The sequence below is a fragment of the Numenius arquata genome, chromosome 14 (assembly GCF_964106895.1).
Source record: "Numenius arquata chromosome 14, bNumArq3.hap1.1, whole genome shotgun sequence".
In the NCBI taxonomy this organism is placed as follows: domain Eukaryota; kingdom Metazoa; phylum Chordata; class Aves; order Charadriiformes; family Scolopacidae; genus Numenius; species Numenius arquata.
Window position 1 is genome coordinate 876,089 of NC_133589.1, and position 24,285 is coordinate 900,373.

Sequence of the window (24,285 nt, forward strand, 5' to 3'; positions counted from 1 at the left end):
GGGTGTTGTGGAGAGTGAGCAGCTCTCCCCTCAGCCTCCTTTTCTCCAGGCTGAACGCCCCCAGCTCCCTCAGCCGCTCCTCACAAGACTTGTGCTCCAGACCCCTCACCAGCCCCACTGCCCTTCTCTGGACACGCTCCAGCACCTCAAGATCTTTCCTGTCGTGAGGGGCAGACACTGGACACATCACCCCCCCAGTACAGGGGGACGATCCCTTCTAAATACACCATTTCTGTCCCTAATTTTAAATCTTGAATAGAAGTCTGTGTTGTCTCTGTCCCCCTCACAGGGCGTATGCTTTCCCTAACCGAGTCTGTTGGTATATGACCTTAAAGAATTATTAACTAAACAGAATCGAGTTCCCTGTAAAGAGGAGCTGTTGTGTTCAGCAGTCTGTCGAGTAGTTATCATCTACCTGGGCGTTTGTGATCAGCTGAGGAAGCTAAATATTACAGATTCTTTTTACATTAAAGACTGAGTTGTTGGCTTGTTAACCAACTTTATTTTCTGTGATTTGATCTGGTCTGTTAGGGAAGCCAGGTGAGAATCGATGTACGGGCCCTAGGGCTGTGTATGTCATGTACTGCAGCGTTGTTCTTCTCTGAGCTTGGTGGTTAGTAATTGCTGGTCTTCTAGAGTTTTGAAAAGAGTTTATAGAAACACTTCTCTATGTCCATGTCTTTCTCAATTTGCCTCAGTGCAGAAGGTGTGGTTTTGCTACCTGCTCTGCTTTCTAAGGGCAGCTTGACCATGTGCTTACCATTCCAGGAGATCCTGGATTCCCTTGCCGAGCTCTACTCCCTGCTGCAAGAAGAGGACATGTGGGCTGGGCTGTGGCAGAAGCGCTGCAAATTCCCGGAGACGGCAACGGCTATTGCCTATGAGCAGCATGGCTTCTTTGAACAGGTACACTGCTGGTGTTAGAAGGGGTTTGAGTAGTTCCACTGGCAGGGTGAATATTCTGGTCAGCCAGAAAATATTCTGAATATTAATAAACAGCTTCAGTCTTCTAAAATGGGAAGTGCCACAGCTTCTCTGCTGGCTAAAGTAGTAGTTTAAGGCCATGTAATACCTAGATAAAGTGAGATTTTTAAGCACATCCGTCAGTTTTTCATGAAATCCATAAAGCTGCCAAGTAAGGACTATATTCATGAGTTAACACATTTCATGCATTTCATTCTTTAAACTTAGAATTTATAAAAGCTTTCTTATAACTTTTTTAAAGAAAAGAATGTTGAGTTAATGTTTATATAGGAGGTGGAAAAATGAAATGGTTTGAATTTTATTCAGGCACAAGAAACTTACGAAAAAGCAATGGAAAAGGCTAAAAAAGAGCACGAACGGAACAATGCTTCCCCTTCCATCTTTCCTGAGTATCAGCTCTGGGAAGACCATTGGATTCGGTAAGACTTTAAAGCTGATGTAGAACAAGTGTTTTTCCCCTGCAATAGGGTATAATCCCCTGCTGGTTTAAAGCATTATTTACAAGAATAAACTTGGCTCCAGACTTAGCTCAGATACAGGGAAACTTAGCTATCATTTTTATTCCCTTAAGACCCTCAGAAGTGATATGCCTGAAGTGTTGTAAAAATGTAATTTGTTACTGATGGAAAAGACTGGAGGTAAAATTTGTTTTTCCTATTTAAAATGGTTGCTCTGGGAGACACAAAATGCAGCTCTTCCCTGTTCACAGATTTCTGTGTTATAAATGGTAATAAATAAAATTGAAAAAAAAAAAAAATCTACCCGCCTGGATAAAACTTTTGCAGAGCTGCTCGCAGGCAAACAGATAATACTCTGATACACAACGTTTACAGTCACTTTTATTGAAAGTTTATTTTATTGGTAACCAAACTGAGAATATTTTGATTTTCGTAGTTGCTCAAAAGAATTGAACCAGTGGGAGCCTTTGACAGAATATGGCCAATCGAAAGGTCACATAAACCCTTACCTGGTGCTGGAATGTGCGTGGAGGGTCTCAAACTGGACTGCCATGAAGGAGGCTCTGGTGCAGGTGAGCGAGGGCTTTTCATGCTCATGGTTAGTTCTGTTGTTTATGTCAGTGATTCCAGGTCTGACAGCCCAGCGCTGGCCTTCAGCCCCCAGGCACCTGAGCTGCTCTGGGGAAGCTCCATGTGTGTCCCAGCACACAGCTGGGGCTTCTGGCAATTGAAGCATGTCATTTTTGACACACAAACTTGCTTTTCTTTTCCCTCTGTTTATAAAGCTGTGCTGAGAAAGAAATTCAGCCAGGGCAGGTGAAAGATAAGGGCACATGGTAATGAGTCATTAAAAGGCAACAAATGCTTGCCATACAAGGGTGTGCCAGCAGGGACACGTGGAGAAACTTAAAATGGGACCCTTGCATATATATGGTATTATTTACAAGACTGCAATATGTCCTCTCAAATTGTGACAATTTGTGGTAAGTTTTGTGCTAGAAGTAAATATCATAATGATTGTACATTCTAGATGTACCTCTAGATGTGTATCTTCTAGATATATACATTTATGACAGAGAGTGCTGAGGCTTCGAGATAGCACTGCTGGTAGGAGCTGACAGAATCAGAGAAGGGTTTGGGTTGGAAGGAACCTCAAAGCTCATCCAGATCCAGTGCCACTCCCTGCTCTGGGCAGGGACACCTCCCACTGGACCAGGTTGCTCAAAGCCCCGTCCAACAGTTGTTTCCTCTAAGTTCCTTATTTGATGTTCTGTGGAATCAGAAAACTTGAGTTTGGAATTTTCTGGTGTTCCAAGGTTTCCTGAGGAGCTTAATGAATCGATGATTATACTTTTATAATTTAATGTGAAGTTTCCAGAGCCATGAAGTCCTTTGAGTTGGGAGGGACCTCTGGAGGTCACCTGGTGCAGTGCTCCATTCGGAGCAGGGCCCACATAGCCAAGGTCCCCTTCTCTGTTAGAGTTTCTGTATCTCTAAGAATTGAGATGCCACAGCCTTTCTGGGCATATTCTTCATCTGCAGAGGCAGAGATGTGCCCTGTCTGTTGTATGTTGCTTTAGAAGCCAGCACAGTACCCAGCTGCTTTGTTAGAAGCCGAGGAGCGTGTGTGTGGCAGCGAGGGAGTTATCATCTTCATCTGGTAACGGATAATAGGGATTGTTTGTGCTTCCCTGCTGTTGACCTTCCTCACTCATTACGGAGTTCATTATTGTCTTCTGCTTGTAATTCATTTTGCTGAACAGCGTGCACTCGTGCACATTTAACCTTCCCTTTGTCCTTTCTGGTTTCACTCCCGAGACGGCGCGTTCTGTGCCATCCCTGTGCTTGGGGAACGGATGCTCGGTGACATTTCACTGCCACAGAGCAGGTTGGAGGCAGAGGGCACACTGCAGGCAGAAAATCACACTTTGAAAGATCTAAATCTGGAAGATCTTTTCCTTTCCAAATGTTCATAAACACTGTTTTTGGTGAATAAAGTGTACGTGGCTGGGGAAGCATGCTGTGAGTGACCCTTCCCTTTTCTGAAAAGATGCCACAGAAAATCCATAGGTAGGTATTTTTATCTGACAGCAAATCTGGATGAATTCTTCCACATGCAAACAGCTGGTCATATTTCGGTAACCTCCTCCTCATCCCCTCTTAGGCGTCTTCTCCCAGTTGTTCTAAGAACCATCCCATGTGGATAAGCTGGTGGTTCTTGCTCTGGAGGTTGCTATGGAATGTCAGGCTGTGCAGCCACCGCAGGCTTCTGGGGACAAATGACACAATTCTGTGTTGGAGTCACCAGGAGATTTTTCAGGGACTTTTTTCTTAACTTTATATGCGGTATCACTGTTCTATAGAAGAATGAAAAGTTTGGGGTTTTTTAATCTTTAGTAAATAGACCCTCTTTTCATGGTAGGTAGAGTTGTTTGTCTGTGGTTAGTTGCTGTAGGAACACAACCCAGACGCGGAGCTGCGGTGTGGAAGGCGAGAACACTGCATTAATTCCCAAGGGAGAGGAGCTGCTGGTCTGCATTGCACCCTCACTATCGAGTGTGACACTACTGGACTTGCCAGAGTTTGGAGTAAGAGGGTGAATCGCATGTTTAAAATATAATTTTACTGACAAAGCTCTGAGCAGAGCCTTAGGCCGTGTTTTTTCATATTGCAGAGAGAGCCAGGGGAATTAGTCCCTCAGTTGGGGTTTGTTGTTTCATCAGTCCTGTTAAGTTTGGAACCAGCACCTACCAGTCCATAGTATTATATATCAAATTGACAGGTGGCTGTCTAGTTTCATAATATTTGCAAAGGCTAAAACATGATTATGAGAAATGCTGAGGATCCTTTAATCCCAGTACCTTGCAGGACTGAGTTCCTGCGTCCAAGCGCCCCCCGCAGCGTGCGATGGGACAGCTTACCCTCGCCTCAAACACCCCCACTTGTGTCTCTCTCTCTTCCTTCAAAATCAGACCCAGTATTACATTTTTTTAAATAGTGTATGTTTATTCTTCTGTAACACTTTCTTTTGTCAGGAGGGAGAATAGGTGGATGCAATCAGTATGTTTTCTTTAAAGGCTGAACTATGAAACCAGTAGTTGTTTAATTAATTAAAGGCAGCGCTGTCTTTTGATGGAATCTAAATTAAGGGTGTCCAACCATTGCAACGTTTGAAATGGAATTTTTCAATATTTGTAGTACTGATGGTTCCAATTAAATAGGTGTCTCTCAAGATGGATTTTGTCATTTATCAGCCCATGTGAAGCCAAATCTGTAAGCAGCAAGCTGCATGTGCTGTAAAAATTATCTTATAGGTTATATTTACATTTTAATTAACTTCTTTTGTCCTTATAACAATTGGTATTTTGTGTCCTATTTAAGTATGCAACTTCAGCGGCTAATTATAGAAATAACATTATTTGAGAAACCCTTAAGCCTGAAACAAGACCTGTATTGTGCAGTATGCTATAACGGTGAGTTTGGGCAGAATGGAGTGGGTGGTGTCGGCCGGGGGCTGGTGTGGAGGTCTACGGGTTGGGCAGAAGTGACAGCCACGAGTGACAGCCGACGGGCTTCAGCTGCGGTTGTAGGCAATGGGCTGGTTTCAGTAATGAGACATTCGCTAACGACTGAAAAGAAGATGCTGCTGGAGCCAGGAATGGAGCTTTTGGGGCTCTACTCAGTCTTGTAAAAGTGTCAGGACACGTTTGCATAAATATTAGCACGGGAAAGAGTATCTGATTCTGTGCTGCCGTACTCACCGCTCCACTGCTATTGAGAGCCTTTAACGTGGCTGTTCTCTCTCAAGTTCCGTGGTTGATTCACGGGGAGGTCAGAAAAGATGGCAAATATGTACCAGTTTGTGTAAATCTTTGTGAAACATTTTTAATAATCTACCTATTAAAGTTGAGCTATTAAAATAGCAAGCGGCCTTTGATAGGACCCAAGACTCGTTGCCATTTGCTCACATTGCCATTGTGTTTAATGATCCAGCAGATAATGTAATAAAGAGAGAGATTATTTTCACTGTGTAAGTGTGAGGTTGCTACCTGGCAGTTTCTCTTTGCTGGCTCAGGCGTAAAAGTCAGTTGAGGATAACAGAGCTAACAGTTGTTAACAGTTAAGGTACAGTATATCAACGAGAAGATAATGCCATTAAGGGTGGGATGTACAGCGGAAGAAAGAGAAGTCAAGAAGCTGTAGGCGTGAGGCCCGCGGTGTCAGGCGGCGAGCGGGGGTTCCTGCAGGTTTCCTGCGAAACACTCACGGAACGGGGCTGGTTGACACTTCAGTATCTGCCTGGTTTTGGTTGCCTTATCTCTACGGTTACAGGATTGTAAGAAAATGGTTTAAAATGACTTTGCACCTGTACTCGGAAATTACTTTGACATAAATGGGAAGGTTAGTTGTAGATGATTAAAAAAGTTACTAACTGTTTATTTTCATAAACTCAGTACTGTCCTCGAGCAGGCAGTTAGAGTGTGGTGCTGGCGTACAGGGACGGGAGCCTTTCAGTGACAAGCTGTCCTTACTGGTTCTGGAGCCCTGCAGCATTTCGGGGGTGGATGCGTTCCCTGCCGAGACACGTCTTCTCCTCTCCCCGCTCCTGCTCCCGTGCGGGGCCGCTCTCGGCGGACTGGGCTGGGGGAGCGGCACCGATGCTGGCCACGCTCGGACCCCATGGCCGGCTGCCCGCGGGCACTGCCACGCTGTGATTGAGGTGCTGGCCTCCCCCTGCCCATAGCTCAGGGCGCTCCCACTCCTCTAGGGACACAGATCTTGATATTTTAATCCAATAATTTTAGAAAATGAGCTAATTTTCATGAAAAATAAAGCTGAGTGCTTAAGAAGGCTCTTCAAAAAATAATTTAAAGAAGTCTGCACTTGAGTACAAATGATGTGTCCTAGACTCCTTTCCGTGTCGTTCCCAGGTGGAGCTGAGCTGCCCGAAGGAGATGGCCTGGAAGGTGAACATGTACCGAGGGTACCTGGCCATCTGCCACCCCGAGGAGCAGCAGCTCAACTTCATCGAGCGCCTGGTGGAGATGGCCAGTAGTTTGGCCATTCGGGAGTGGCGGCGGCTTCCTCACGTCGTCTCCCACGTCCATACTCCCCTTCTCCAGGTAAGAACGGAAAGTGGTTTGTTGTTTATTGACAGGTGCTTTCCAGTGGCAGGTTTCAGAACTTTTAGTAGCAGTGAGCATAAAATACTTTACTGTTAGTGCTGATTGGTTTTTCATAATGGTATTTTTTTGTTAAAAGTTGCAGAATGTGCATTTTGGTTTGGATTCCTTTTAAAGTTTGATAGTTTACCTGACTCCGTTCTGTGGCACTCCCTGTGGCACACAGAGGTAGCTATTTAAAAATTGATCAGGTGGCTCAGCTTTTTCTGTGGGTAATGCGCAATGTGCTGCCATGCCTGGAGATCTGGAACATTCCGTGGGATTTGAAGTGAGGTCCGTTTTGGGTGGGTACGTTGCATTATGTTACTTGCAGAAATGTTGAAATAACCATCTAAGTGTTCTTCTCAGTTAAGCGTGTTAAATGCGGTATGGAATTTTGTCAACTGTAAGGAACTGCTATATTTTTATTTTTATGTTTTTAAATCAGGGCATTAATGGTTAGCTCAAAGGGAAAAGCGCGTTTAGAAATGCCGGTGTTCCTGTGAGTAGCAGCATTCTCGACAGGCTGAGCAAGTCCTGAACATCCTGTCACTTTGGCATTAAGGTCCAAGAACCAAAAACTGTGAAAGGGTGTAGTTAGTGAAGGACTTTTCATGTGACCACTGCTACCCTTAGCAAAAATACTGTAGATCCCGGCCAACCTGAGCCTTACCCGTTCCTTGGCACTTCTGCATTCTGTCTCTGAAGAGCGATCCCTGCTCCCCTCCTCTGCTCTGGGGCCGGCTCCAGGAGAGACAATCGTGGCTTTTCACTCGTATTTCCAGTTTTCCCTCCCCTAAGAACGGCAGTATCTGCAGCGTGAAGGGATTAGTATTGCTAAATAAATAAAGTATTTAAATGCTTTCTGATATCAATTAAAACAAGCTTTTAAAATAATCTAATATGTAGATATCCCTCATGAAGAAATGATAAATTAGTCAATGACTGACAGAGGTACAAATGCAGCCAGGAATTTGCACTGCGGTAATTACTTTTTTTAAATATCAGATAGTATGTGATTAAATACCTGTGAGAAAATTAAATTTATGTGATGAATGGGTGTAGGATGAAGGTTAAGCTATTGTGAGAGCCGATACTGAGATGATGGTAGGAAAATATTACTTTGTTTAATTTATTTTGTTTCAAGAGATTTCACTCTGTAAATTTGGACTGGTTTTTTTTTTTTTCCCCAAATAGTTATCTTAGGTGGTTGATTAACAATGAATGCAACTGTTATCTGCCAAGTGATAGCTTAGAGAATACTACATTGGTTTATTGTACTACAGGTAATTACATTCCATTAAAGTTTGTGGGCCTTTTCTTCAGGTTGTTGAAGTTTTCACAAAGTGTCTGCTGCCTTTAGGAGGTGTGAGGCTACTCTATTTTCTGTTTGCTCCTAATTCAGCTGAGGATAGGGGGTGTCGGGGAAAAACCATCCTAAACTTCAGGAGCTTCTCAAAGCTGAGGTCTGTGCAGAATATCCTAAAGTACCACCTTCAGGAGCACGTAGGCAGTATGTCTGTACACACAAGTTTCTGTCAAGAAATCAGATCAGGACTAGGGAATTTATGTTTGTTCTGTTAAAGATTTTGTTTAAGGTCAGTATTTTTACTTGATCCTTGTATTTACACAATGTATATGTATTTACTTGTGCTTTTCTGTGATGAGGGTTGATGTAGTAAGTTCAAACCTGTATGTGAGAACTTAATTCTAAGCTGTGGTTTTATTTAGATGTGTGTGGGGAAAAGGATGGGGGTGAAGAGATCGTGGAAATTCCAGTAAACTCTCTTCCCTTGGAGTGGTGGGTGGGTTTTTTGGGTTTTGGTGTTTTGTTTTTTTTTTTTTTTTTTTTTAAAAAATGCTTCTTAAAAGCAAGACAGCAGTTCTTCTTGAAAGCATTTGCAGTTCAAAATAAAAGAAAGGATGAGGGAATTTTTACCTTAGTACTATCAAGGAAAGACAGGACGTGGCTGCCCCAGGTTAAAGCTGGCAAACCCGCGTTGCAGGGAGAACACTCCAGTGTAGATCAGCAGGGCCTTTTTGCAGCCAAATACTGGTGGGGCTTTAGGTCTTGTCAGAGTGAGGCAGTGTGAAAGGAGCTGCCTGGTACCTGTGCTCCATCCCTGGGGAGGAGGAGCCCGAAGTTCTGTAGGGACCTTTTGCAAACACGGAAGAAAGTACTTTATGGCACCTTTATTTTGAAAAATAATTTGTTTGTTCATTAAGACTAGAGACCCGTTGGTATAAATTCTGTGCAGGTGCCTCAGTGGATGAATTCAACCTTGATTCAACACTTTAGTCATTGACTGAAATCTCATGCATTTTTTTTTTTTTGCTATTTTGTTAATAATTAGATTGGTTAAAGGTCATTTATGCAACTAATAGAGAGGTCCCTAAACTGGTATAAATAGTTTCGTCTTTACTTGACCGTTTAAAGGTGGCATCATTCGTATATTCCTTTTTCTAAGGATGCAGTTGGCCAGCTTATTGTACTATCCTTTATGATCTTTGTATTGTTTAATTTTCTAGGCAGCACAGCAAATAATTGAACTTCAGGAAGCAGCCCAAATAAATGCAGGATTGCAACCAACGAATCTGGGGAGGAACAACAGCTTACACGACATGAAGACCGTTGTAAAGACTTGGAGGAACAGGTTACCTATTGTGTCAGATGATTTATCCCACTGGAGCAGCATTTTCATGTGGAGACAACATCATTACCAGGGTAAAACTGCCTGGTCCAGCATGCATTCATCATGTAATTTTCCAGACAACACATTGTTTGAAATAAGTTCTTTGTATTTATTTTTTATTTGTTTAAACATAGAGGAATGTTATTGATATTGTCAAGTTTTTGTTTTTATTCAATTTCCATTTAGTGTTTCATTACCTTAAGTCATCATTTCGTATGTATTGCTGTGTAAGATATTGCCGTATGTATAATTTTATTTATAATGATAAATATTTCATGCTTTATTTCTAGCCATTGTAACTGCATATGAAAATAGTTCTCAGCATGATCCTAGTTCCAATAACGCGATGCTGGGCGTTCATGCTTCTGCATCGGCCATTATCCAGTATGGAAAGATAGCCCGGAAGCAGGGGCTGGTCAACGTCGCCCTGGACATCCTGAGCCGCATTCACACCATCCCCACCGTGCCCATCGTGGACTGCTTCCAGAAGATCCGCCAGCAAGTCAAGTGTTACCTGCAGCTGGCCGGGGTCATGGGCAAAAACGAGTGTATGCAGGTGGGTGTGCAGCGTTAGCTCTGACCCTGGGGGATCACAGGGGCCATCGACACACCGACTCAAATAAACCACCCGTCTGCAGGACGGGGTCGGAATGTCCTTGGCTGTGCTACACCATGCGCAGGGTGGTGTTCGAAGTAACGCTGTTAGTCAAAAGCAGCTGTTGTCCTCTTTCAGCTGAATACTGTGAATGTAGTAAAAATTAGCTGAAAAGAGTCAAGTGGAAGTATATTTTTTGAATTCTTACAAGATAGATAAATAGAAGGAACTTTGAAAATTGTGTTTTTGCAGTAGGAACAAACAACATTATTGTGAGAGTCACTGAAGCTCTAAGGTTTGAGTGTCTGACCCAGGTGTGCTGGAGGCAGGCACACTGGGGTGAAATCCTGTGGGGTTAAAGGAAAGGAAAAATGTGATTGTAGGCACAACTCATGTATGATTATAAGCTCAGCAAATTGGGGCCTTATAGTAATAATGTAATGTAACATAATATAAATAATAATATAACATAAAAGAACACAGTGGAAAAGATAAGCCGTCACCTGATGAACGTTGTCTATAGTATCTGATAGTTTTGCAGAGGTCAGTGGAAACTTAAAATAGTTGTCAGTCCAGATTTTTTTACAGTTACAATTAAATATTAGAAACTCGCACAATTTAAATTTCAAGAGAATATTTTGGCTGGTTTTTGTGGCACTTTTATGTTAATAAAACCTTCCGTTTCAGAAGGCTTTTCTCACAAAGGCTTTTTAACAGGGTCTGGAGGTTATTGAATCAACCAATCTGAAGTACTTCACCAAGGAGATGACTGCGGAGTTCTATGCGCTGAAGGGGATGTTCCTGGCACAGATTAACAAGTGAGTGTGTTGGCTGGGAGAGGCACTAGCACACATCTGAGGAAATGCAGCTGAAGTATTTCAATGCTGTGTTTGAGCAGGAAAGTTGTTCCATAGGCTTACACCAGCCTAAAATTTGTCACAACTGCATAAGAAAATAAAAGTATATGTGGGAGTCCCTCTGGGGTTTGAAGATGTAACGGTTGGTCGTATTTCTAGGTATTGTCGGAAAGAGATAGTTATAGCAAACATTGCACCAGGCTGTTTTTTAAAAGTTGTATATTTCAAGGGCTGAGATGGGAGGAGGCAGAGAGAATAGGTTTGCCCAAAGCTTTGCAGCTTAAGATACCATTTTTTCCCCTGGTTCTGCAAGAACTTAGCGAGACAAACTGATGTCTTAGTGGCTTTGACAAAAGGAGGTTTCTTTGATTATGTTCTTAATGTAAATGTCACAGGTAAAACCAAAGAGAAAAAAAAGCTCAGACTATAAGCTTCCAGCCTCCCTCTTTGTTTCTCTCATTTCCCTTTCACTGTTCATTGTCTGTGTCCCATTAATGGCTGGAGCTGGTCACGGCACAGGAGGACGTGTGGTGGCACTGATCAGACAGAGCCGGTGTGCCAGGCACTGTGGAAATGCATTTCAGATAATGGAATGGAAAGGATAGACATATATAAAATAAGCAAATATCTCAGCAGTCAAATTTTGTTTGATTATACCAAAAAAACCCCTTCAGATTTCAACAGCTTTTAGAATCACGGTATTTAATGGCATTATTGCTGCGTGGTACATATGGGTGGAATAATTCCTTTACCAGCACAGTGTGGACACTTAAGGAGTGAAATCCATCAGGCTCTAAGCTGTACACTGCAGCCTGACACAGCAGTTTAAGTCAGGAAATGATGAATATCTTCTTCTGTGGATACAAGAGAGAATTTTAAATAGACAGAATGTAATTACTTTAATGGAAAGTGCAATGGGCTTTTCTTAAGGCCACAATTGAGCTTAGTGTCACTTGAGGTGTGACGAGAAGAAAGTGAACCTTTCCCCTTAACCCCCATCTTTTTTTTTGTTTTCTGAATTCATGCGGATAAAGTAAAGGGCAGCTAAACTTGACTCTATTTGTTCTTTCAGGATAGAAAGGATAACGGTTTCTGTTTAAAACACTGTTCTGATGTACTTACAGTTTCTTAGCCTTACCCAAGCCATAGATAGGTAATATTACTTCTTCCCAACGTTGCTTTTTCTTACTCCTTTTTTCACTCAGCAGAGAAGCACTTTTTAATGCATTTGCTTCTGCTCTTGTGTTACCATTAGTTCTTCTTCCTCCCGTACCGTACTCGGTTGCTTGGGTTGCAGTTGTTGTGCACTGAAAGTTTTGTCATGGTTTTTCAGGGAGTATCTGGAGATCTTTAACACTTTCAGAATTGTTTCCATTACAAAGCATTTACTTTCACAGGTGCTGAACTGTAAGGAAAGCTGAGACAAAACAGGCCTAAGAGCTCACTAAAGAACTTAATGGAAAAATATTTTTGAGTATTAAGGAAGTAATTGAGTACCCTAGCAGAAATCTGACTCTTACATCATTTAGTAACTTTTTGTTAGTATAAAACTAATGTTCTTACTCGTCCCGACGCAGGTCTGAAGAAGCCAACAAAGCTTTCTCTGCCGCTGTGCAAATGCACGATGTGCTGGTGAAGGCCTGGGCCATGTGGGGGGATTACCTGGAGAATATCTTTGTGAAGGAGCGTCAGCTCCACCTGGGTGTCTCTGCCATCACCTGCTACCTGCACGCCTGCCGGCACCAGAACGAGAGCAAGTCCAGAAAGTACTTGGCAAAGGTAAGATCTCGGGCTGCAAAAAAGACCTGGGTCTCCAGCCCCTCAGAACAGGCTGGGATAATGCTCCCTCCCAAACTGGTGCAGTGACAGAAATACCAGTTACTGGTGGAAAGCTTTAGTGTCGACGGAGAGCCTGCTCGTGGCTGCTGTTGGGCCACTGCCTGTGTCTCATCGGGGGGGTTCTATCGCAGTGGGGTTTCCTTTAGGTGGGAGACGGGAAAAATCACAGCCAGTGTTTCTGCTAGAGAACACGATGAAGTATCTGCAGAAAGGCATCTTTTCTTTGGTGCTTTAAAAAGTAACATAATTTGATGTCTGTTTATCATTACTGTGGATAATTCATATTAATTCTTACCTCAGTATTTGCATTTGATTCCAAATAAGCCTTTTCCTTAAACTTTAATTCAACAGAATTTTAGCCAAAGCCCTGTGTATTATCTATTTCTCAGTTTGGAAATATTTACTTTAATCTCTCTCAGGAAGGAAATTTAAGAAACGATAGCAGACTATGAAAAACAATCTATTTTGAACATGAAACAAACACAGAAAATATTTTTTTTTAGATTAAAGGTGGCTTCCATAGCACTCTGAAGTTTATTATTCTCCTGTTCTCCCCGCCTGGTTGCAGAACTGTTAGTCATTTCTTTAGTCAGTGCTTAATGTATTTGCATTTAAATTAAATTGTAGAAAAAGTATTGTTAGGAGTGGACAGTTAAAATAATTAAAAACACTCAAAGAAATACTCAAGTTCTTGCATAAAAGTTAATTTATCTAAATACCATATTTTAGGTTCTATAAACATGCCTCGTTTTCCACCCACCCTCCCAGACAAAAGCTCGAAGAATTTGTGGAATGCAGTCATGTTCATTGGCTTTTTTCTGTCTTGTTTCACAGCAAATCATACACTTACATTTATTTTTTACATCCTTTCCATATTGTTTCTAAGGGAAAAATGACATTGGGCAGGGCTAATGGATGTAAGTTGTTGTGTCCCAGGCGACTGTAACACCTTCAAGGACTCCACTGTCATATTGGTAAAATATCTGTGGTTTCTTGTGCATCTAACGACTGACGTGTCTTGGAATCGGAGCCTGAGATGTCCTTTTGGAATTTGGTTCAGGTTCTCTGGCTGCTGAGTTTCGATGATGACAAGAACACGCTGGCAGATGCCGTGGACAAGTACTGCATTGGCGTCCCCCCCATCCAGTGGCTGGCCTGGATTCCCCAGCTCCTCACCTGCCTGGTTGGCTCCGAGGGCAAGCTCCTCCTCAACCTCATTAGCCAGGTACAGAGGATAATCACCGACTCTTTAGTGTAGGCAGTCCTTGTTTTCAGGATGAGATACAAATATTTTTCAAAGCAAATTAAGAAAATGACAAGCTTTAAAAATCACAGAATCATAGAATTGTCTAGGTTGGAAGGGACCTTTAAGATCAGTCCAACCATCAACCTAACTGATAAAAACCATCACTAAACCATGTCATTACCATGACACGCTTTTGGTGAGTTACAGACACTTTTTAGTTGCTGAGATCTGTATAAAATTTTTAGAAGCGAGTGCCTGCTTGGAAGTCCTACTGTAGTTGGAGCTGAGGCTCATAAATATTGCAGATATTTTTGTTTATCATGCATTTAAACTTCAGGTTCATAGAAGGAATACAAAAGAAAAAAAACCCCAAATTTTCTGTGTTACTAATTTAAAACTCTGAGAAGTTTAAAATTCTAGTACTTTGCGGAAGTACTAGAACCTAAACCTTACAATTCTCTTCAAATAACAGCCTGAAGTGTATGTGTTAGTAATCTGCCATAAATACCATATACTGAACAGTTAAATGCCATTGCAGAGTTTCTACCATGTACCAAAGATGGAGGAAGAATCCATGATTTAGTGAAATTGTGGCTGGAGCAGCCTCTAATCATGTTTAAGAAGTGCTGTATTGTGGGTAGTACTTAAACTCCTCATTCTTTCCTTTAATAAATTCTGAGATTTACAGATTTTGTAGGGGATGATAAATGTTAATATCTCTTTAGCTGTTTTTTTTTTTTTCTTTTATGGAAGCCATAAAATCTTTTTTATTTTGGGGTGAAAAAATCTTTATCTTTTTATTTTTGGGTATCCTCTTACATGAAGTGGCACAATTAGCTGGAGTAAAGTTACTCTCTAATGGGCCTTCTTATCAGGTCTCCTGGGGCTCCCTGGAAGTTGTGGCCTGAGTGAAAGACGAGCCACTGTCACTGTGTCTGCTTTTCTCCTGTTCCCTACAGGAGTAAGCTCTTTGGGCTGCCCCGCTGGTTTCAGGTTTATTGGGCAATATGATCTGGAGGCCCTAATTAAGTGGTGCCTGAACAGTGTCTGCAGGAGTTAACCATTTCATCCCCTCAAGGCTTCTCTTACTGAAGGAACGTTTAATTTGCTAGTTTTCCATAAGCTGGTGTTTGAAACAAGCAGCTGATTATTGCTGGATTGCACTCATTTACAAAGGGAATCTGTACGTGCTGATCTACTCAACAGTCACTTTCCCTGACCGGAGAAATCTGTGTATGTGTCCCCCCGAGCAGGTGGGCAGGGTCTACCCCCAGGCCGTCTACTTCCCCATCCGGACCCTCTACCTCACCCTGAAGATAGAGCAACGGGAGCGCTACAAAAGCGGTGAGCTGGGTGCCCATCAAATCCCTGGGCTCTCTGTAGCTCGGTTATTGCTTTGACTTTCACCTGATTTCACTGGGAAAACTGAGTCTCTAGAAAACATACCAACTTACCAAGGCTAAGGAGAAAAATTCTTGATAAACTTTGCTTGCATTCGTTTGTTTCTGTGAAGTTAAATCTACAGATGGCTTGAGCTATCTTGAGTTTTCTTGAATAAAATATTCACCAAGAAGAGTTTAATCTCCTTCATTCTCTTGTCACCTTAATTACTGAAAATCAAATGTTCTTGACTGGATTTTTATCTTAAAGAATTGGTAGAGAGGTAGAAAATTCTTGGTTTACAAATACAGAAGAGCATCATAGTTTTCTAAGATGTCCTCCTCTAATTCTGACTGGAAGCATGAACTATGCGACATTCAGTTTCTTTTAAAATGAGTCAAACTTTTAAAAGAAATTTAACAAAAGATGAGTTCGTGTAACTCAAGTGAGGTAAACAGCTTGCTTTGAATAATCTGTACTTTAACGTCTCCATAATAACTTCTTATGGTGAATTTTCAAGTAAAATGAGCATCCAGGATTAAGCAAAATAAAATCAATTTTGGCTTTGAAGAAATGTTTGGGAGGTGGGGGAACATTAAGCAACTTGCACAACACCTTTTTTTCCAAGAACAAATCCTATTTAGAATTGTTATGTCAAGTGATTCCACAGAATTTAGTTGTTCTTTTGTCCATATAATTTCCTGGAAATCCCAGGAGAGCTGCTTGGAGAACTCTCCCTTCTGTTCCGTGTTACAAAGTGCATTGTTTATTTAACTGCCCTTTTCACTTGGGGATCGGTTCACTACATTTCTGCATAAAATTTTGAAGGGCAGTAATTAAATGATGTCTTATTTTTCTTTCTCCTTTGGAGGAGATGCCCACATACCATAATACTTCACTACACTCATATCCAGTGATGGAGGTTTCTGTGCCAAATCCTTGATATCCCCACGTGGACAGTTAGTGATAACCAGGACAATATCTACACAGTGGTTCTGCCACACGCTCCCGCTCTGTCGGTGGGTGGTGGGAAGCATCATCTGATGAGGGGCTCATCTGATAGAGCAAATCTCTGCTCATTCACTCTCTGATACAATCTATTTCACACAGGCATGTATCAAGTTATGAAAGGTAATTTTAATTTTTCTAAATTTTCCACTTTGCAGACTCTGGGCAACAGCAGCCCAGCTCCGTTGGAAATCAGTCGCACTCTGCCTCGGACCCGGGGCCCATCCGCGCCACGGCGCCCATGTGGCGGTGCAGCAGGATTATGCACATGCAGCGGGAACTGCACCCGACGCTCCTGTCCTCTCTGGAAGGCATCGTGGATCAGATGGTCTGGTTCAGGGAGAACTGGCACGAAGAGGTATTTGCCTTTGATACACCTTCAGATGTATGTATCGTCTGAGGAAAAGTTAGCTGCAAAATATTTATCTAGAATTATTTTTAAACATTAAACCATAACTATTTGTTTTGATTGGTAAACTGCTGTATGTGTAGAACTGATTGATATGATGGGAGTTTTAAGGAGCTCGGCTATTTCTGGAAGCAGTACAGAGGTTTCCCAAAACTACTAATTTGATGAATGCCTCTAGAATTTAAGCTGTTGCTTGTACTAACTGAAAATGACAGAATCATAGAATGGTTAGGGTTGGGAGGGACCTTAAAGATCATCGAGTTCCAACGCCCTGCCCTGGGCAGGGACACCTCCCACCAGACCAGGTTGCTCCAAGCCCCCTCCAACCTGGCCTTGAACCCCTCCAGGGATGGGGCAGCCACAGCTTCTCTGGGCAACCTGGGCCAGGCTCTCACCACCCTCACAGCAAAGAAGTTCTTACAGCAGTAAGTATATTCTTACAGCAAGTTTCACAGATAGCACTTTCCTCCTTGATCTGGTGGTCTGTGGCAGGGGATTATTGGCTGAAGCCTGAATTATATCAGAGAGCAGCTGGACACGCCACTCCACTGTCATCACTTGCCTCTCCAGGAGCCAGGCTCTTCTGCTCTGCCCACCTGGCACAGTGTTCGTTTGAAGGATTCCTCGTATCACATCGTTTTCTAATATACCACAAAGTATGAGATCTAAACCTGGCTGCTGTTGAAAGACCAAGGTGTGCTCTGTGATGCAGCATCTCCACGGCTCGGTTGGGAAGGGCCAATGCTGTCCTTCTGACTGACCAATGATGCAGCTTAAAAATAGTTTTAAATAAATGTTTCTGAGAGGATAATGTTACTGTATAAAATGCAGTGTGGGAATAAATAGGCGGTGTCAAATCAGGCATCCTAATCTCATCTTCCTGACTATTCTGTCTTTTTTTTGGTTTAATCCTTAGGTTCTCAGACAACTGCAGCAAGGCCTGGCGAAGTGCTATTCGGTTGCCTTTGAGAAAAGTGGAGCCGTTTCAGATGCCAAAATCACTCCTCATACACTAAATTTTGTCAAGAAGTTAGTCAGCACTTTTGGAGTAGGTCTGGAGAACGTCTCCAACGTGTCCACCATGTTCTCTAGTGCCGCCTCAGAGTCACTAGCGCGGAGAGCACAGGCCACGGCTCAGGATCCCGTGTTCCAGAAGTTAAAAGGGCAATTTACAACAGGTATGTGTTTAAAATGGTTTTTTAAATGTTATATTTAATGTCCAGAGAGGTTTCCTCCCCTAAGTTCAACTGTGAAGGCATTCTGCGTTTTTATTCTTCTTCCAGTATTTTTCCTGAGGGAAAATATAGAAAATAGCACCTTTCTGTCATTCAACAAACCTGAACTCGTTTGTCTGTTCCAGTCTTCTGTGGAGTAATAACGATAATTCAAGTGAGAAACAGACCTCAACAAAGAGAATGAGTATATTGTTGGATTTCTATTACCTAAAACTGTCGTCAAAGCACATATGTGTTTAAAGATAAATTAGATCACTTCTCTCGGGTATTTTTGCAGTTTCCATAGAACTGCCAGCTCTAGAGGAGGCCAGTAATGATCTCTGGGTTATGGTGATGCCAGAATTTACAGAAGTTTTCCCCCCAGAACTCCAAGCTGACAATCTTGTGTGAAGTCTTTCAAACCAACACACTCCTGATGGAGATTACCTCAGTGTTCTGGTTAACTAGGTTATAAAAATCCCATTACACAAATTTACATCATTGTTAGGTAAATTGAATCAATAACTTTAATCAGATCTAATAAAAAAGATACTTGAGGGAAGTAGCTTTTTTGCTTTGTTTTCTCTGTGTCAGAGGAGTGACAGGTTTGAGTGCCTGATGTTAGGATTCTCACAAAGCTTGTGCGCGGTGGAGCGTGGTTTGGCCGCACACGTTGAGGTGTTGAGGACACGCAGCCGCGTGGGACAGAAGGTGACGCTGATCTGCATCGGTGTCAGGGATTGCCAGGAGTTTGAGTTCTGCAGAAATTCCCATCTAAACTGCATCAGCTGCTCCTTAAAGATAACTGTAGAGTTAGATGAAAATGAATAGTTAAATACAGTTGGGGTTTTTGAACAGAATTCAAATTTATTAGTTGTTCAAAACTGGAAAGATGAAATTTTTGTGAAGACCCGGGTTTTCATCTTTTTCTGAGTCTGCTTTTCTCTTTGCCCTACTGGCATCTGACTCAGATGGTTCTGGTGTGACTTAAAACTCGTTTGTCTTCACTTTTATAATGATTTAAAAGCCACCCGCTTCCCACATCGAGCCGGTTCCTCTGCAGAAGTGAATCTGCCATTGAAAAGCTACTCTTGTTAGAATTTGAAGTTACATAAAGTTGCCTTAACTTAAAATTATTTGAGGGCAGCAGAGCTGGCGAGTGTGTACCCAGCCCGACGAGCAGACCTGCCCCGTGTTGGAAGCATTTCACTGATAATGTCGAGAAAATAAGTGAGCTGCTGGGAATCTCGCGGGAGTGTCTGGGCTGTAGCTGTGACCTGTGTGCCTTGTGCACGCGGGGTATCGCCTGATGGCCTTTTGGAGGCACAACAGTTGCATGACAGCAGATAATGAAAGTCCTGAACCGTATGATTAAATTTTTAATGGATGAAGTGTACTCGGAAGGGTAATGGAAGTAGAAACATTTTGTGTGTCTTTGACGTAAGCTTACAGGGGAAAAAAATACTTTTTTAGACTTGTTTTTCATTTTTAGTAATGGTTTGTGTGTCCTTACATTACAATAGTAGTATAGACACCTTTTTATTGCTGTAAGTGTTGTTGATATGCTCAGATCTGTTAGTTCAGCGTTATTTTTGGCCCGTCACAGCACCTTTTAGTTTATTGCCTTTGAGCGCTAGAGAGATCTGGGGCTTCAGAAACTGTAAAGGAAAACTAAATACACCAGCAGGCTCAAGTCTGCAAAATCTAAACTGATGTTTCGACACATTTCTAGAGAAACAGCTAACAAAGTTTAATTACAACGATTAACAAGAGTTTTTAGTTAAAAATGGAGAGAGTTTTCAGTTTTTATGTGCTGTTTTGTATTTTTTGCATGCCTTTATGATAGATAAATGGCATTTAAGGTTTTGGGGTTTGCTCTCTAATCATAGCATTTATAAAGAATTATATGGAACAACACATTAAATGGAGAACCCAACATCAGCCTGGACGTAAAAATCATGTGAAGTCATAAAATGCAAAGTGCTTCTTAGTAAACTTCAGTTTAATAATAAGTAATTACTTTCTGTATTTCTTTGTTGAAGCGTTCGTGTTTTATTTTTCAAGTATGATTAAACATGAATGTCTACAGGATTAAAATAAGTATTTTTCTTAGTAATAGATTTGATTTTTATTTTAATCTAATAAATTTAGTATTTTAGTTCACGAAGTGTGGGAGAACAGAAGGAATTAAACTGATCAAGATGCATTTTTGCACTTAATTCATTATGCAGAAAATGAAAAGAATTTTTAAATTAATTTTGCAGTAAAAGTAATATGTACATAAATAAATGAATAGGATTATAATTATCGTGCTAAAGACAGCAAGGGCTTTTCTAACACCTGAGAAACTATTTGTAACTCATGCCTTCGGTGGCCTTTGTCACCTGGAAGGCTCGTGTTAGTTGTGGTTCTCGGCACAGCTGCAGTGAGGTGATGGGCAGATAATTGCACTGGGTGCCTTCCTTTCAGAAGTGTCCGAGCTGAGGGAGCCATCCTGGAGTAAAAGGTTCTCCTGGGTTATTTCAGCAGCTGGGCTTTATGGGCACTCTCAGCTGCCTTGGGTTGCATCATCTGGGCTGGTCTTGGTCCCCATCTGGAGCCGTTGGGGACTCACTGTTTCTTCCACTCTGAATACTCTGTCTGCGCCGCCCGGTCCGTGGGAGGGTTGATAGATAGGTCAGCTTCCTCCATCTGAACATTAGATATTTTAAAACTAAATTTTTCTTTGATTTTTTTTTCCCCTGGAACTTCAAATGCGTAGTCCTTTGACCATCTGTTCTTTGTTCCTTCTCTCCTTCTCTGCTAAACCTTTGACATCAAAGAAGAGGCAAATGCTGAGAAATGCTCCCTCTGAGAGCTCTCTCAGCAGTGAAAGGAGGAGAAAAGCTGCCTCAATTGTTCTTTTGTGGCCAGATAAGAGTTGGGAGTTTGGATCCTGCTTCTTTCTGAAACCGTCTCTCCACTGTGGCCAAATACGAATGGAAAATTCCAAAATATACCCTTAAAGGGCAAGATAATTTTCTGGAGAGTTTTGGCAGCCTGTGCTGCGAGTGGAGACTCTGGAATCAGAAGGAAGCTCCTTGAGGGGAGAGGGCAGGGGGAAGAGCTGTTAATAATTTTCAGCTTTTTTAAGGGTCTTTTTTCTTTTCCCAAGAGCACACATAGCATCCCGTGGGTAGATCTTTTTGTACTTCCATGCAAAGCTGTCGGTAAGGGGTGTTATCCAGGAACTGCAGATCCGGAGACAATGAGGTGGCATTGGGCCGGACCCTGGGCTGCCTTTGCAGTCGCGGTGTTCTGGAGCTGAGTGGGGAACCACAGACCCTGCCTCGTGGCTCTGCTTTCCCCTCCCTGAGATTTTTCATGTTTGTTGGTGCTTTCCAGAAGTTCTTGTGAGACTAAAAAGAACCTTTGGGAAAGCACAGAGGATAAAAATGTCTGAACAATCACTTCAAAAGCTAGACAAGAGAGCTCTTCTGTCTTGGAGAGAGCTTGGGTCTCCTTCGGCACCATGCTCACAGAGGGGGTGCACAGCTCCTGAGCTCGGTCCCGAGTGGTGTCTGATGGGATGGCCGTCCTGGCTGCTTAGCTGAAGATCAAAAAACCAGCAAAAATCCTAAAGTAAGCATTTCAACCAACTACAGCTATTCTTGTGGTGAACTGAATGACTTCTTTTATAAGGAATATATATTGAAGCGTATTTTTACTACTTTGGTGATTCACGTGAGCACAAAAACTAGTTGCAATTTGGGGATACTTTCCCGCACCTCAGAGACTCAGGAGATAAATGTTCAATAATTCTGTCCCTTTGATGGAATGATTTACTCCCGCTGCTCACTAGAGGGTAGGCTTGGGATTGTCATCAGGGTTTTACAGTGGTGCTGCAACAGATGCACTGCCCAGGCCAGGTGGAAAAGAAAAGGGAATATTACAGAGTTACACAAATTTCTAACATCCATAAATATGGAACTGCATTTTTCATGACAGACTTTTTGTATAGAGGTGGAAAGGATTTTGTACGTGCTGTTTTTTTGATCTGTTTTGGGCTCATAGACTTGAGACTTTGACAGAATGCTTTTGGACACCAGCACACTGCGGATACACAACGGCGTGTGCCGGGCTGGGTGTTCTCTGGGACCCTGCTTCAGTAACAGGGTTTATCTGGTGATAGCGTCCTGCACCTGGGAGGAGGAGAGCTTGGAGAAAAGGGGTGTACGTATGGAATGATCTGAACGCATCTGGCTGAAAGAGCACATATTCTAAGCTTGTTTGTAGCAGTAAGTCTTGGGGATAATCACAGTTTTGAGTGGTTTTAATTGTGGTTGAAAAAAACTTTTATATGCAGTAATTGCTGTGCGCTTGTACTGCACTCCCTGGGAGCGAGCTCGGGGAGGGATGCGGGCAGCATATTTATGTGGTCACATCCATTCCTCCTCTCAGCAGCACTCAGGATTGGTTTGGGTTTGTTTTGTCAACTTAGAAAAATTGTGTGTATGTGACAGACTGAAACGGGGGTTCTGCAATAAGATGGAAACTAAGTTTTGAGACTTAATTTCCTGTTGTATTGAATCATAATGAAGATTCTGTTCTGCTTTAGCTGTAAATCTCCAAAATACTGAATTGACATTCTGTGTTTCTTGCTCACTTGTAACATGTTGAACTTAAGATGGCATCTTTCAGACTCCGGTATAGAAATGCTTTTTAAAAATTCAGGTCTGTTCATTAACTTGCACAATTTGGGATGCCGTAACTAATGAGCTTTAGAGAGCGAGCAGTTTATCTTCTTTATCTTCTTACCCGATGGTGTTTAATCTCTCGTTGTTGTGGTGCTGAAGTGCTCAACCATAATTTCATGTATGTGGGTTATTCATTTTCCCTCTTTTGGGAAATTCAAACGTATCTGTTTGCTGTGTTCTGAAACTCGTGAAAGCAGTGTTGAGAAGATGGCATCGGTGCTGGCCCAGGAAAGGGCAGTGATTTCTGTTACACAATTATTTGCAGAGTGTTTTGAAGACCTGTATTGACCTTGGGAAAGTTCTCCCTTCACTCGCGTGTGGGCTGGAGGAGACGGTTCCACGCTGCATCTTGCAAAGGAACGAGCTGGCTGTTTGCATAATATTGTCATTTTAGCTTAGGCTGTCAGATGTGGCCTTCCTGGGGGGGCATGAGGCACTTGTTATCCAAGCCAGGAGAGGGTAAGGAGAATTTTCAGCTCAGAATAGTAGAATAACAGTAACAGCAATCTTACTGCTCCTCCTGCAGCTGTCACAGATTCTACATTGTATCCTCAGCTGAGGATATCCTCTTTCTTCCCTTTTAAAAGTAAAAAGCCTCTACTGATTTTAAATGAATGGATCACTTTTAATGAAACAGGGAGAAAACTATACGGCTAGGCTCTAAAATAAGCTTACTTTTCCTCTTTCACTAAATGATCTGATCTAATAATTTGGTTTATTACTGCTTTTTTCCTATGCAGTCTGTCTGGTTGCAGTATATAGACAGCTAAATACAGTAATAGTATTTAAAATTTTCATGTTTTTCTAATTTTTGAAGACTGTAAGACAGGAAAATCTTGGGAAGTTCATTGTTAGTTATTCGGTTCATTATTAGTTATTATTATCAATCAGCTCTGGCTCATCCTTACTGACCCCTCTGGCTCTGCGGTCCCCGTACCCGCTGGTGTCCCTTGGGGCGAGGGTTCCGAGGCAGCCGTGTCTCCTTGGTGGAGAGTGGCCTTGTGTCGTAGAGCGCTTTCCTTTTCCTGTGGGAGCTGCTGACTGTGGCACTTCCCGTCGTGCTGTGGTGTGTGGGACCAGTGCCATATACTCTTCTGCACAACGGGGGGTGGGCTCTGTGTGGGACTCCTTCAGGTGGTTTGCTCGAGGGCATGTGGCTGGAAGAACCTCTTTGAAAACAGAGTTCAGGCACTTGGTAGGTCAATACCCGATATAGCATCTGAAATGCTGAGGACGTCTATATTTTATTTTTTTTCCTTTCAGACTTTGACTTCAGTGTGCCAGGGTCAATGAAACTTCACAATCTTATCTCTAAACTGAAGAAATGGATCAAAATTCTGGAAGCAAAAACTAAACAGCTTCCAAAGTTCTTCCTCATAGAGGAAAAATGCCGCTTCCTAAGTAATTTTTCAGCTCAAACTGCAGAAGTAGAGATTCCTGGAGAATTCCTTATGCCGAAGCCAACACATTACTACATCAAGATAGCAAGGTACCTAAAAATACCCTTCGGTGGCTGTAATTGTGACAACGGAGGAGAAAATGAAAACCTCCTCTGTCCGTCTGCTCTGCAAAAGTGGAAGTCTTGTGCATTTCATATTTAAATTACATACATAGAGCCATACTTTGATAGAACACCTTTATTTTTTTATTTTATCCTCCTTTGGTAATTTGACATTGCCTCATTAATCAACTGTATTGTTATTT

At 42.2% G+C, this 24,285-nt stretch overlaps 1 protein-coding gene across 3 annotated transcripts in view; it reads left to right on the top strand.

The window, feature by feature from the left end:
* TRRAP (transformation/transcription domain associated protein) overlaps positions 1-24,285 on the top strand; it is a 79,902-nt gene that overhangs the window by 46,239 nt on the left and 9,378 nt on the right. The window contains exons 55-67 of one of the 3 annotated variants that reach the window (XM_074158805.1): positions 769-906; positions 1,291-1,403; positions 1,879-2,014; positions 6,374-6,565; positions 9,134-9,329; positions 9,588-9,853; positions 10,610-10,710; positions 12,327-12,528; positions 13,649-13,813; positions 15,088-15,178; positions 16,381-16,580; positions 17,548-17,809; positions 23,845-24,070. In XM_074158805.1, the coding sequence (XP_074014906.1) occupies positions 769-906; positions 1,291-1,403; positions 1,879-2,014; positions 6,374-6,565; positions 9,134-9,329; positions 9,588-9,853; positions 10,610-10,710; positions 12,327-12,528; positions 13,649-13,813; positions 15,088-15,178; positions 16,381-16,580; positions 17,548-17,809; positions 23,845-24,070 (2,288 nt within the window). Of the gene's footprint in view, positions 1-768; positions 907-1,290; positions 1,404-1,878; positions 2,015-6,373; positions 6,566-9,133; positions 9,363-9,587; positions 9,854-10,609; positions 10,711-12,326; positions 12,529-13,648; positions 13,814-15,087; positions 15,179-16,380; positions 16,581-17,547; positions 17,810-23,844; positions 24,071-24,285 lie in introns of all 3 variants that reach the window. The other 2 variants (XM_074158806.1, XM_074158807.1) reach the window with 2 other exon arrangements.